Here is a 12,782-nt window from a genome sequence, read left to right as displayed (position 1 = left end):
TCTGTGTAGCATTTGTCAAGAAGATACCTAGTTGAATACAAGCTGTGGAGGATAGCCATGCAGGGTGTTGGTGTTCTGGAGAACCTTAGGAGATAGTAGGCTTAAGGCTTAGTGTGTAACCTCTGTCAGCCTTGTTCTCTTTGCTGACAGTTCTTGTAAACCTTTTCTCCTTCTATAAACTTTGGATGCTAGAGAAGCCTGAGGGCAGCGGCTGAGAGAACTAATCCACAATATGTCATCATATCATTGGCACCCAGCAGTCACCATCTGAATCCAACATCAGTGACTATCCCCATCAACGAACGCTAGTTACATGTGCAATATATAGTCACACAGTTTGCTTGAAAATCGACAAATTGGAATATATTCCCAGCAGATTTAGAAAACTAGTTCATCTATACACTACAAAACAACCTAATTCCTCCCTGCAGCTATTCAATTCTGAAGTTTGACAGAACAAACAGCCGAGTCCGCTGGCTGGCCACGGCGCCCCCTAAGCCCTAACGATTCATGGCATTAGGTGATCTTGCAGCTGGCTTATTTCAGTTAACCGCATAAAAGCTGGAAACAAAAAACATCTCCAGGTCCAGGGATGTCTACGCCCCTGCTCATTCATCGCGCACCAAATAAGCACCTGCCTGGGCGAGCTTAGAGCACGTGCAATCTCTTCCAGGGATCGCCCCTTGGTCTCGACCACATTTCCAGCTATGTAGAGAACTGCGAGAGCACATGCGGACGTGAAGCCCAAGTACACGGTGCTGATTCCGAACTTGTTAACCACACTCAAGAAGTACAGGCCAATAAAGAAGTTGCATATCTGCAGCGAGAAAGAACAGATAATGAATCATGGGTGCCAGGCAAATCGACCATACAATAAGTTAATAATCATACAGCACGCTGAACATCTAGATAGGCAGTAGAGGGGATAATCTGTGTTCAATTTCTCAATGCTACAAAATGAATCACAATGCAATTCCTTTTTCCAATTTCAACTATCTAACGTATTGAACAAATCGTAATACTATAAAAACTTCACCAAATGCACAAATAATGACTGCCTTGGGTTTTAGACAATGTATGGGATAGTATGGGATATACTGCTACAGGAAAAAACAAGATACAATTGACTGCGTAAACATCTGTATGTCAATAATGTAACCACTAGAGACTTACCCAGTGCATGCCCACTGATAACGCAACAGCCTTAGCCCTTATTCTGGAGGCAAATTTTTCAGGAAGGAAACAGGGCCAGCTCCAAGAGCAAAAGATAGCACATACCTGAATAAAATTATATTTGCAAGATTTCAAGTTAAAAATGACTCAAATTAATAAAAGTATCAGCACAGGGCCATATTAGATGAACATGAACCACTTACAGGACAGTGCCAACGACAACAAGTGTGCCCGAATAAGGTGCCAAAGCCTTCCAGGTGAAGGACAGTGACAGGAGTAACATTGATGCAGCCTTCAAGAGAAAAGGAGAGGTAAATTTGCAGCCATCTCTACACTGAGAAACACAAATACACATGGTTTAATGTAGAGAGAGTAATAAATACCATTCCAGAAAAGCTTCTTATCAGAAGGCTCTTCCTTCCTTGCTTGTCCACCAGAGAAGATGCAATCATGGTGCCTATGAAAAGTAATACACCTCAGGAAAAAGGCGTTGAAAGTTACAGCTAAAATACTATTAACAACATTGAACTAATCAAAAACATTGGCGGCACTGACAAGAGCACTCGCTGCAACATCACATGTAATGCCGGCACTGCGAAACACTGATGTAGAGTAGTATACAACCGCATTTATACCAGCAAGTTGCTGGAACAAATCTTAACACTATAAAACAATTAATCACATCCATAAATCAATCAGATTTCACTATGGAAAAGAAAACTTGATTCACAAATGGTAAAAACATTATATATTGAAGCTATAAAAAGATTGGTTTTATATGCTAGTCCGCTAGCCGCGCCATCGCCAAGCACCAGCGCGACTGGCGAACTTAGAGCACGCTCAATCTCTTCCAAGGATCACCCCTTGGTCTCGACCACATTTCCAGCTATGTAGAGGACTGCGAGAGCTAATACGGACATGAAGCCCAAGTACACGGTGCTGATTCCGAACTTGTTAACAACACTCAAGAAGTACAGGCCAATAAAGAAGTTGCATATCTGCAGCCAGAAAGTGCAGATAATGAATCATGGGTGCCAGGCAAATCGACCATACAATAAGTTAATAATCATACAGCACGCTGAACATCTAGAGAGGCAGTAGAGGGGATAATTTGTGTTCAATTTCTCAATGCTACAAAATGAATCACAATGCAATTCCTTTTTCCAATTTCAACTATCTAACATATTGAACAAACCGTAATACTATAAAAACTTTACCAACCAGGGAGTGGTGTTTTGGAACATGGAAGCATATGCTCCCAATATTTTGAAATGCATCTTATAAATATTTTAAATTTCAAAAAAATTGAAACAAAAAATCCGCACGTACATCTTTACGTGCTACGTGCTCACAAAGTCATTCCATAAAAAATGAGCTTTTCATGTGACGTGTGTAAAAAAGACAAAATTCAGTGCTAAAAACAATGCTTTTCACACGATAAATTTTCTCTTTTTTACATAGGCCACAAAAAATATTATTTTTTCGTGAAACTTGACGCACACACATATATTATGGAGATGTACATGTAGAATTTTTTGTCAAAATTTTTTCACACTTCGAAATATGTTTTGTTGGTAGAGGGAGCATACGCACCCGGGAGCCAAATTGAATTTCCGCACCAAATGCACAAATAATGACTGCCTTGGTTTTTAGACAATGTACGGGATAGTATGGGATACACTGCTACAGAAGAAAACAAGATACAATTGACTGCGTAAACATCTGTATGTAAAAAATGTAACCACTAGAGACTTACCCAGTGCAAAATTCACGGATCACACATGATGGATACATAAATCAACCAGCGAAACATCAAAATTCTAAAACTAGACCAACTAAGCATCCTCTAGTCGACTTATGTGAGACCATCCAGCCTGGGACAATATATCCTGAGCGACCGTCGGGAGATGGTTGCATCCAGTATCCATAAACGCGCGCTGGTCCTGAGGGAGAAGTAACGCCCACTGTTGTTGCACCCAGTGGACGACCATATGAACAACCTGCATGATATTAAAAGTAGTTGAACTGTTAAACACAATTTTATTTCGACAGCTCCATATTGACCAGCAAAAAGCAGACACACCAATGGGTATTCTATCCTTTGTTTTTTTGTCAACACCATTCAACCAATTCCCAAACATATTGGTGATATTAGCTGGGGGTGGGAGATCAAAAGCGAAAAATACCATGCGCCAAAGTAATTTTGAAAAAGGACAAGCTATTAAAAGATGTTCGATAATTTCATGCGCACCACAAAAACAACATTTCGTACACCCTTTCCAATTCCTTTTTGCAAGATTATCCTTGGTTAACAACACTTTATTATGAAGGAACCACATATTTTTTTTGATCTTGAACAGAATTTTAAGCTTCCATAAATATTTCCGGAGAAAAGGAGTATGGTCATTCATCAAATCTTCATACATAGATTTAACACTAAATAATACTGAGGTTGTAAGGCTCCAAGCAAAAGTATCTGGTTCATTCTCAAGAGTAACATTCATCAAACGTCTACATAAATGTAACCAAGTCGCCCATTTGTTCCCCTGTAACACTCTCCTAAACGTAATATTCAGCGGTACTTGAGCTAATACATCTTCAACCAAGACATTTCTATGTCGCACAATGTGATACAAAGATGGATATTGCTGAGCTAAAGATTTATTCCCCATCCAAACATCCTCCCAAAATCTAACAACCGAACCATCCCCAATTTAAAATGACCTCGTGCAAAGAAATCATCTTTCACATGCATAAATCCTTTCCAAAAAGGAGAATCAGATGGTTTAATCTGAACTTGAGAGACAATTTTCTGAGAGAGATATTTATTATATAGTAACTCCTGCCACACCCCCTCTTCATTCAATAATTTAAAAAGCCATTTACTTAGAAGGCATCTATTTTTTAGTTCTAGAACCTCAATACCAAGACCACCTTGATCTTTTGGTCTACAAATAATATTCCATTTTGTTAATCTATATTTCCTCTTTCCCCCATCGCCTTGCCAAAAATCTAGATCTATAATAATCAAGTCGTTTCAGAACTCCTTTGGGAATCTCGAGGAAAGATAACATAAACATCGGTAAACTTGTCAACACAGAAGTGATCAAAACAAGTCTATCCCCGTAAGATAATAACTTGCCTTTCCAGCAACCCAATTTGCCCTCAAATCGAGTTTCTACCGGATACCAATCTAATTTTCTAAGAGTTTTGTAGTGAATAGGAACTCCAAGGTACTTAAACGGCAAAGATCCCACCTCACATCCAAAAATATGTTTATATTGCTGCTCCTCTTACCTCGCTCTTCCGAAATAAAATAGTTCGCTCTTATGAAAATTAATTTTTAATCCCAAGAGTTGTTCGAAAATACACAAAATTAATTTCATATTTAGTGCCTTTTGCAAATCATTTTCCATAAACAAAGTTTTATCATCTGCATATTGTAAAATTGAAATACCTCCTTCAACAAGATGAGGGATTAGGCTTCCCACTTGGCCATCTGCCTTAGCGCGTTCAATTAAAATAGCCAACATATCTACAACAATGTTAAATAGGATAGGTGATAAGGGGTCACCCTGTCTCAACCCCTTCCTAGTTTGGAAATAATGCCCAATGTCATCATTAACTTTGACTACGACACTTCCGTCTTGGACAAAATCTTTGATGAAACGACACCATTCTGGCGCAAAACCTTTCATTCTTAACGTTTGTTGCACAAATGACCATTTAACCTTATCATAAGCCTTTTCGAAATCAATTTTCAAATAAGACCCCATCCATTTTCTTCGAATGTAACTCATGAATAGTTTCATGTAATATAACCACGCCTTCCAAAATATGTCTACCCGGCATAAAAGCCGTTTGTGTGGGTATAATCACTTTCGAAGCAATCTCCGTTTGTGCATGCCCAGTGATAACGCAACAGCCTTAGCCCTTATTCTGGAGGCAAATATTTCAGGAAGGAGCAATACTGGAACAGGGCCAGCTCCAAGAGGAAAAGGTAGCACATACCTGAATAAAATTATATTTGCAAGATTTCAAGTTAAAATGACTCAAATTAATAAAAGGATCAGCACATGGCCATATTAGGTGAACGTACCACTTACAGGATAGTGCCAAAGACAGCAAGTGTGCCCGAATAAGGTGCCAAAGCCTTCCAGGTGAAGGACAGCGACAGGAGTAACATTGATGCAGCCTTCAAGAGAAAAGAAAAGGTAAATTTGCAGCCATCTCTACACTGAGAAACACAAATACACATGGTTTAATGTAGACAGAGTAATAAATACCATTCCAGAAAAGCTTGTTATCAGAAGGCTCTTCCTTCCTTGCTTGTCCATCAGAGATCATGCAATCATGGTGCCTATGAAAAGTAATACACCTCAGGAAAAAAGCATTGAAAGTTACAGCTAAACTACTATTAACAACATTGAACTAACCAAAAACATTGGCGGCACTGACAAGAGCATTCGCTGCAAGATCAGATGTAATGTCGGCACTGCGGAACACTGATGTAGAGTAGTATAGAACCACATTTATACCAGCAAGTTGCTGGAACAAAAACAGTGCCGCTCAACATAAGAAACATCTTCACTGAGAAAGCTTCACCATGATTGCATCTTCAACATAAGAAACAGTTCCAAAAGCTTAAACAATGGGAGATCACCACAATATATTGACTTCACTGAGAAAGTACCAGAGGTAGTTAAACTCCAAGTAAAAACATCTGAAACATCGCGTATGTTAACCGAGATTAGGCACCGCAACAAATGCAACCAAAGTTTATACTTGTTAGCAGATAAAGTTCGTCTAAATTCAATATTTATGGGAATCCTCGATAATACATCTGCAACCAAAACGTTTTTTCAGCGCACAATGGTATAAACAGTTGAATATTGTTGCGCTAAAGATTGCCCTCCTAACCACACGTCCTCCCGCCCATCGCCTACTTTAAACGAACCATGTGCAAAGAATTCGTCTTTCACACCCATCGACCCTTTCACACCCAGCATACCCCATCTTCATTTAAGAGATTAAATAACCATTTGCTGAGTAGCTAGGCATCTATTATTTATATCTAACACTTCCACACCCAGACCACCTTTATCTTTAGGTTGGCATATTATATTCCATTTTACTAACCGATATTTACGCTTTAATTGATCATTTTACCAAAAAAATCTTGATCTATAAAATTCTAATCTTTTCTGCACCCCTTTAGATATTTCGGAAAAAGATAGCATAAACATCGGTAAACTAGTTAGAACAGAAATTATTCCGTATGAGAGTAAAGCTTTGCCAGCAACCCAACTTTCGTTCAAAGCGGTTCTCAACTGGATTTCATTCTTTGTTATGAAGTTTTCTGTAATGAATAGGGATACCCAAGTATCAAAAGGGAAGAGGAGCAACTTTGCAACCAAATATTTGCTTATATTGTACCTCTTGCACCTTAGCCTTTCCAAAAGAGAAGATTTCACTCTTGTGGAAATTAATCTTTAAGGCCGGATAATTGCTCGAAGATACACAAAATCAATTTCATGTTAACGGCCTTCTCTAAATCATGCTCCATGAAAATAGTTGTATCATCAACATATTGTAGAATGGATACTCCCCCTTCAACAAGATGAGGGACGAGCCCACCCACCTGGCCATCCGCTTTTGCTCGTGCAATGAGGATTGCCAACAAATCAACCACAATATAAAAAATGATAGGAGAAAGAGGATCCCCTGTCTCAAACCCTTCCTATTTGGAAATAATGGCCAATATCTTCATTAACCTTTATTCCAACAGACCATCCGAACGAACTTTGCAACAAGTTCGCACCACTCTGGTGAGAAACCTTTCATACACATTGTTTGTTGAAGGAATGGTCATTTAACTTTATCATATGCTTTTTTGAAGTCAATTTTAAAAATAACTCCATCCATTTTCTTCCGATGAAGTTCGTGGATGGTCTCATGCAAAACAACTACTCCTTCAAGTATATGTCGCTCTGGCATAAATGCAGATTGTGTAGGCTTAATCACTGTATGGGCAATCCTAGTCAGTCTATTAGTGCCTACTTTAATGAAAACTTTAAAACTCACATTAAGTAGACATATAGGATTATACTATTAAATTTGAACTGCATCTTCTTTTTTAGGCAACAAAGTTATCACCCCAAAGTTAAGCTTAAACAATGGGAGGTCACCTCAATAGTTGGCGAGGAAAATCTTAAGGTGTACATAATCGTCGGCGTTGCGCGTGAAGAGGAGGGCCGCCGAACTACTGCTGCTCTATTGGGAAGAGTCGCCGCTGCTGGAGGAGAGATTACAAAAAAAAGATACAGAGGGAGGAGATGAAGAAGACGAATGTAACATGTGGGACATAGGAGGACATCGCAACCCCTTGTTTGGCAAAGACTAAAATGTCACCTTAGACCGGAAATACTAAGCTTAGGGTGTTGATTTAAAGGATTGGGAGTTTAGAGTTTAATCCGGACACACTCTATGAATTCAAGGTTTATTTTAGGTTTTACTCTTTTTTAGAAGCAGTTCTGCGCAGGCTGCAAATACTTGTCACGACTTCAATGACAAATATTTAGGAACGGCCAATACTAAATTTTCATACTAGTAGAGGAGCGCCATGGGTGAAGACATAACAAGGATGGTTTAGTCATCAACGATTACTTCCACATGTGGAGGATCAACCATACAACATCATCGACCAGCACCACAACCATCCATGCATTGGCCGGTTCTACGTTTCTTCGATGCTCACTTATGACCGGTGCTAACAACGTCCTCGGTATAGGAAAACGGCACCATTAACATTGCGCCATCGAACCAGTCTAGGCGAGCAACAACAATGCCGCCGCCTCCACCTCTACTGCATTGCCATCGAAGACGAGGTCTAGATTCAAAGGCGTTGGAGCTCGCGAACTCCATTTGTCATTCGGAGCAAGGTCGCAAAGAAGTGGTCCAAGTTAGTTCCTATGACTAGGTGAGCAAGCTAGTCGCAGGAAGAAGAAGGGTTCTTCCTGCTCGACTTAAACCATGGTGAACTCTAAGGTATGGTAAAATAGCGAAGTTGCCAAACCAAGGTACTCCACCATTGCTAGACAAATGAGCATACATGGATTTTAATGTGAACTTCCCAGTGTCCATCTTCGTATGTCATTTTCCCCATCAAGCGCTACCAATTAACATATTTTGCACCTCTATATGCTGTTACACTTAAATTTTGAAAATCTTGATACATCGAAACCAAACAAAAATGGAAACACACAACCAAATGCACCTAAATTTTGTGGACACTATAAAATAAAATAAATGTTCCCTCCGATCCATAGGAAATGTCCAATAGTACAAAATTTGCGGCACTTATTATGGATCAGAGGGAGTAGGTGAAATGCAGGTATCTAAAATTCTAAATTTAGAATCCCAGAAAAAATTAATACATAAATGTATATATATTAAAAAATGCAGAATCTTTTTTTTTCAGGGTTAAAGGAATTGTATACTAGTTATGAGTACTATATAAGATTCCGTGAATCTCAAGATCTGCTTGATAAATGTGTTGGACACCGTTTCTCAAAAATTCTCACGAAGGTAGGGTGTCTGTGCGTTTATAGAGGTGGTTGGGCGAATGGACGTGCATATTCCCTCCATCCTCAAATAAATGAACATTTAACTTTAAAATTTATTTATAAAAGAGTGCACTTCTCACTTTCCAATGCACTTTAAAATAGATAAAATTGCTGCTCTGTCGTTGCATGAGAATCAAGTCCAATAACATCTATCACAGGATCTCCTCCTTTTCTATGTACATTTACGGTTAGATTATTAGGCAATTTTCGTGTGAGTTTAATAACCGAAAGCAACATTATAGATGCACGAGCATACTTAACCATACACATCAGATTAAGCACATGCATCAGATCTGAACATGGAACAAGTAGCAGTGCAAGGTAGGAGAGGAAAAGCACGTACATCGCGACCGGGAAGGTCGCACTAGCAGCAGCACCACCACCACCATGGGTATTGTTGATGTCGCCCATGATGTAGTCAGATCTGTCGATGTAGCAGTCGAACCGGCGAAGAAGAGCACGAACAGCAGCGAGCAGTCGCGCCGAGATGCTCCCCAAAAACCTTATCGCCCGTCTCCCGGTGCAGGATCTCAACGGACGGAGTTTCGGAGGCCTGCTCTCCCGGACGGCTGTGCATGCAGTCGCCGGGATGGGGAAGAATAGAGAGTAGCATAGCAAAAGGAACTTCTTTTGAGAGATGGACTAGAGAGTTCTGAGAACTGTATACTCTAGATATGATCTGTCTCCTTGTATAGTCTGGGAAGCCGACCCGACCGCGTTGCCACGCGTAGGAAGCCAGGGACACGCGACGAGCATGCACATGCAGGTCAACACGTACCCAACTCAGTTGGTGCACAAAACAAAAATTTAGGCTTCCTTGAGTGTGTCTCGAACTCGAACTCGAACTCGAGTCACGAAACGCGACGTGCGTGACGAGGCGAGGCGGGGCGGGCGGAGGAGGAGGAGTGCGCGAGGGCTCTTTCTATTCTCACTCACTTGGAAGGACTAGAACAGCAGCCCTTATATACCACTCCAACTCTCTCCCAACTAGCAATGTGGGACTAAACTTTGTCCCCCAAGGCTGTCCCAAGCTGCCAACGTGATGGGCCTTGAGATTTCAGGAATTGTAGACTATATGGGCTACCTTATTGGGCTGCAGCCCATCTACATACAACAATCCCCCACCAGATCTCGTATGCACATCAGATGACACATTAGTTCCATTCACTGTTTAATATACCTGCACTTCGGTGGAGACTGTTAAGTTGAACTTCCACTTAGGCACGGTGCTACGCTTGACTACAACTGAACAATGAAGTATGCCTTGAATTGTCAGTCTTTGTGCAGCAAGTTTCACTCAATGCTGGCATGGTACTAGGCTACCATAGCCTTCCCCTCGGGTGGAGCTTATAAGTCATACTCCTCGGCCTTTCATGAGCTTACTAGAGATTCACCCAAATCTCCCAAACTATGACCAGTAGTGTCACTCATATAGGTGTGTTCTTCAAAAGATCGCCCTGTAGGACTGTGTCTTCACTCATCAAGAGCCGCTCAGAACACATTAAGACATTGTCAACCAGCCTTACAGTAACTATGAGAGAATTGCATCTGCAGCGGAGTGGGAGTATTAAATTTTCTCTCAACTCAGTTACTCCGGTTTGTTTTCCCAGGTCCTACTTCACGGAATTTCCGATCACATAGGTTGGGTTACCCCCTCGGCAACTCAAGTGGGTCTCAAACCCATCTCCCTCGATGCAAGGTCTATCATATTTCTTGATAGTCCTTTTGTGAAAGGATCTGCCAGATTTTTAGAACTTTGGACATAATCCAATGCTATCACTCCGGAGTTCTTCAGTTTTCTGACAGACTTCAATCTCCTCTTGATATGTTTGGAACTTTTCATATTATCCTTAGAACTTTTCACTTTGATAATCACAGTTTGATTATCACTGACAAGGTATCAACTTGTCAATGCCTATGGATTGTAGGCTAGGGTTTAGTTAGAAGTAGAAGGTAAGTAGATCTCGAAGGTTTCAGCCGAAAAGTACTCGACGATTATGAAAACTAGGGTTTGTAACAATGATTTGATGATCTCTTCGTCCCTCGACTCCCCCTTTATATAGGAGGCGGAGCCGAGGGTTTCGTTTTGTACAAGTTACAGAGTCCGGGACGGTTTCTAACTCATCCCGCCAGATTACAAATAACACTTCCTATTACAACTCTAATTTCCTTAATATATCTTGGGCTCCCGAATCTTCTTATTTTTCGGGTAATGGGCCTTCAATAAACCCCGGGTACTATCTTTGGCAAGCCCATTTGGGATGCCTATGTCAGTAGCCCCCGAGATTTTGCTTGAATCGTAGAGTCAGGGAAAATCTCCACTGTTTATTTTTATTCAACAGCTTCAACTTTTTTACACTTCTTCATAAAATTCTATATTGTACAGGGATAATGGTAGTTGGGGCTAGTTCATCTGACGGATCAGGTACTAGTTAACTGCTCTAGTGGCAATCCGCAAAAACCTACTTCAAGATCACGTCCCTGGACATGATCTCGGGATACTGGTGTAAACTTCGACAGGTGCCGCTTAAGGTCTTACCATTTTGTCGAGTCCCAGTCAAATTTATCGAGTACCTAACGCGTCCGTTAGGATTTTTCTTCGTATCTGTTGATACGGATAAAAATAGCAGAGCGCAGTCTTCGGCGTTGCTACGCCCAGCAGAACGGATCTGGGGTCTTACCTTCGCAAATTTGCGGCATTCAGAAATTGATCGCAACTTTGGCGTTCTGAGAATATATTGTCGAGTGCTTTTCCGGCTGTTGGAATGGCACATTTTATCGAGTCAAATATGACTTATATTGCTCTCCCGATGGGAGTATATGTAGAGTTAATTATAACTCGAAATATACTCTCTTGCTTTTCTATCTTTTCTTTTTTAAATTTCATCGGGCACGCGAACAGCGTTCCCGATGGGAGTAGCCCCCGAGGCTACAGCCAAGAACTTGTGCTTGGTTGTAGGCTCAACATTTTAGTCCACCTTGTCGCTATATTGTCATTATTTCCCAATATGATCTTTGTTTCATCTCTCGGGTGCGCGAACAGCGCTCCCGATGGGAGTAGCCCCCGAGGCTACAGCCAAGGACTTGTGCTTGGTTGTAGGCTCCCGCAATTTCTTTACTGCCATACTCGAAATTTTACTTTTTGTCGAAGTAGCCCCCGAGCATTTGGGCAAAAACTTGTATTTGATCAAAGGCTCCCGAAGTATTTAATAACTTCTCCTGTCGCCAATCTTCTTTTATTTTTCTTGTCGGCATGCTTCCCTTAATCAAATTTACTTCATCTCTGTTAATAGTCGTGATTTTTCTGCCTTGTGGGTCCATTGCTTCCACCACGTTGACACGTCGTGCAAGTGGGGGACACACGTCCTCCGCTTTTCCTGGCGCTCGTACGGTAACGCCTATCTCAGTAAAAATACCCTTTTACCCTTTTATCTAGAAGATCTTTTTTCACCACACGATTTCTTCATCCAACGGTGCATTGCTTCGCCCGATTCTTATATAAACCTTTCTTCAACCTCCGTTCACTCCTTCGCTTGCGCCGCACATCTGTTCCTCTTTGCAAAAACTTCCCCTGCGCCCAACTCTCTTTGATCTTCCGCACGAACAGTGCTTTCCCAGTGCCATTGATGCCACCGCGCACGCGACTCACTCGCCACAACACTCCAGAGTCCAAGATGGCCGCTGAAGACCTTGAGTGGGAGAGATCTAAAATCTCCAACCAAGACATCAACACGCTGAAGAGGCTTGGCCTGATGAAGAAAGAGGACGCCATCCGCTTTCCCAGCGAAGAAAGCTACCCAAACCCTCCAATGGAGTACCGGGTTAGTTTCGTTGATCACCTCATCCGCGGCCTTTCTGCCCCAATTCACGATTTCCTCCGCGGCCTTCTTTTTGTTTATGGGATTCAGCTGCACCAGTTGACCCCCAATTCCATCCTCCATATTTCCATTTTTATCACGCTGTGCGAATGCTTCCTTGGAATCC

At 41.3% G+C, this 12,782-nt stretch overlaps 1 protein-coding gene across 2 annotated transcripts; it reads right to left on the bottom strand.

Moving 5' to 3' along the window:
• Window positions 1-487: 487 nt before the first annotated feature.
• Window positions 488-5,528, bottom strand: LOC127338117 (uncharacterized). 2 transcript variants are annotated; one of them, XM_071826911.1, is made up of 4 exons: window positions 5,460-5,528; window positions 1,377-1,465; window positions 1,174-1,278; window positions 488-817 (listed from the first exon to the last, which is right to left on the bottom strand). In XM_071826911.1, the coding sequence occupies exons 1-4, from the start codon at window positions 5,518-5,520 to the stop codon at window positions 509-511; spliced, it is 564 nt and encodes a 187-aa protein (XP_071683012.1). In that variant the 5' UTR covers window positions 5,521-5,528; the 3' UTR covers window positions 488-508. The 2 variants fall into 2 exon arrangements, 1 of the variants encoding a protein (XP_071683012.1); XR_011753966.1 differs by lacking the exons at window positions 488-817; window positions 1,174-1,278; window positions 5,460-5,528 and adding an exon at window positions 1,557-1,631 and having other exon boundaries at window positions 1,365-1,465.
• Window positions 5,529-12,782: the final 7,254 nt, after the last annotated feature.

This window comes from Lolium perenne, chromosome 3 (genome assembly GCF_019359855.2).
Source record: "Lolium perenne isolate Kyuss_39 chromosome 3, Kyuss_2.0, whole genome shotgun sequence".
In the NCBI taxonomy this organism is placed as follows: Eukaryota; Viridiplantae; Streptophyta; class Magnoliopsida; order Poales; family Poaceae; genus Lolium; species Lolium perenne.
The sequence above is the reverse complement of the archived record's forward strand: the minus strand, read 5'-3'. Positions and strand labels throughout refer to the sequence as shown.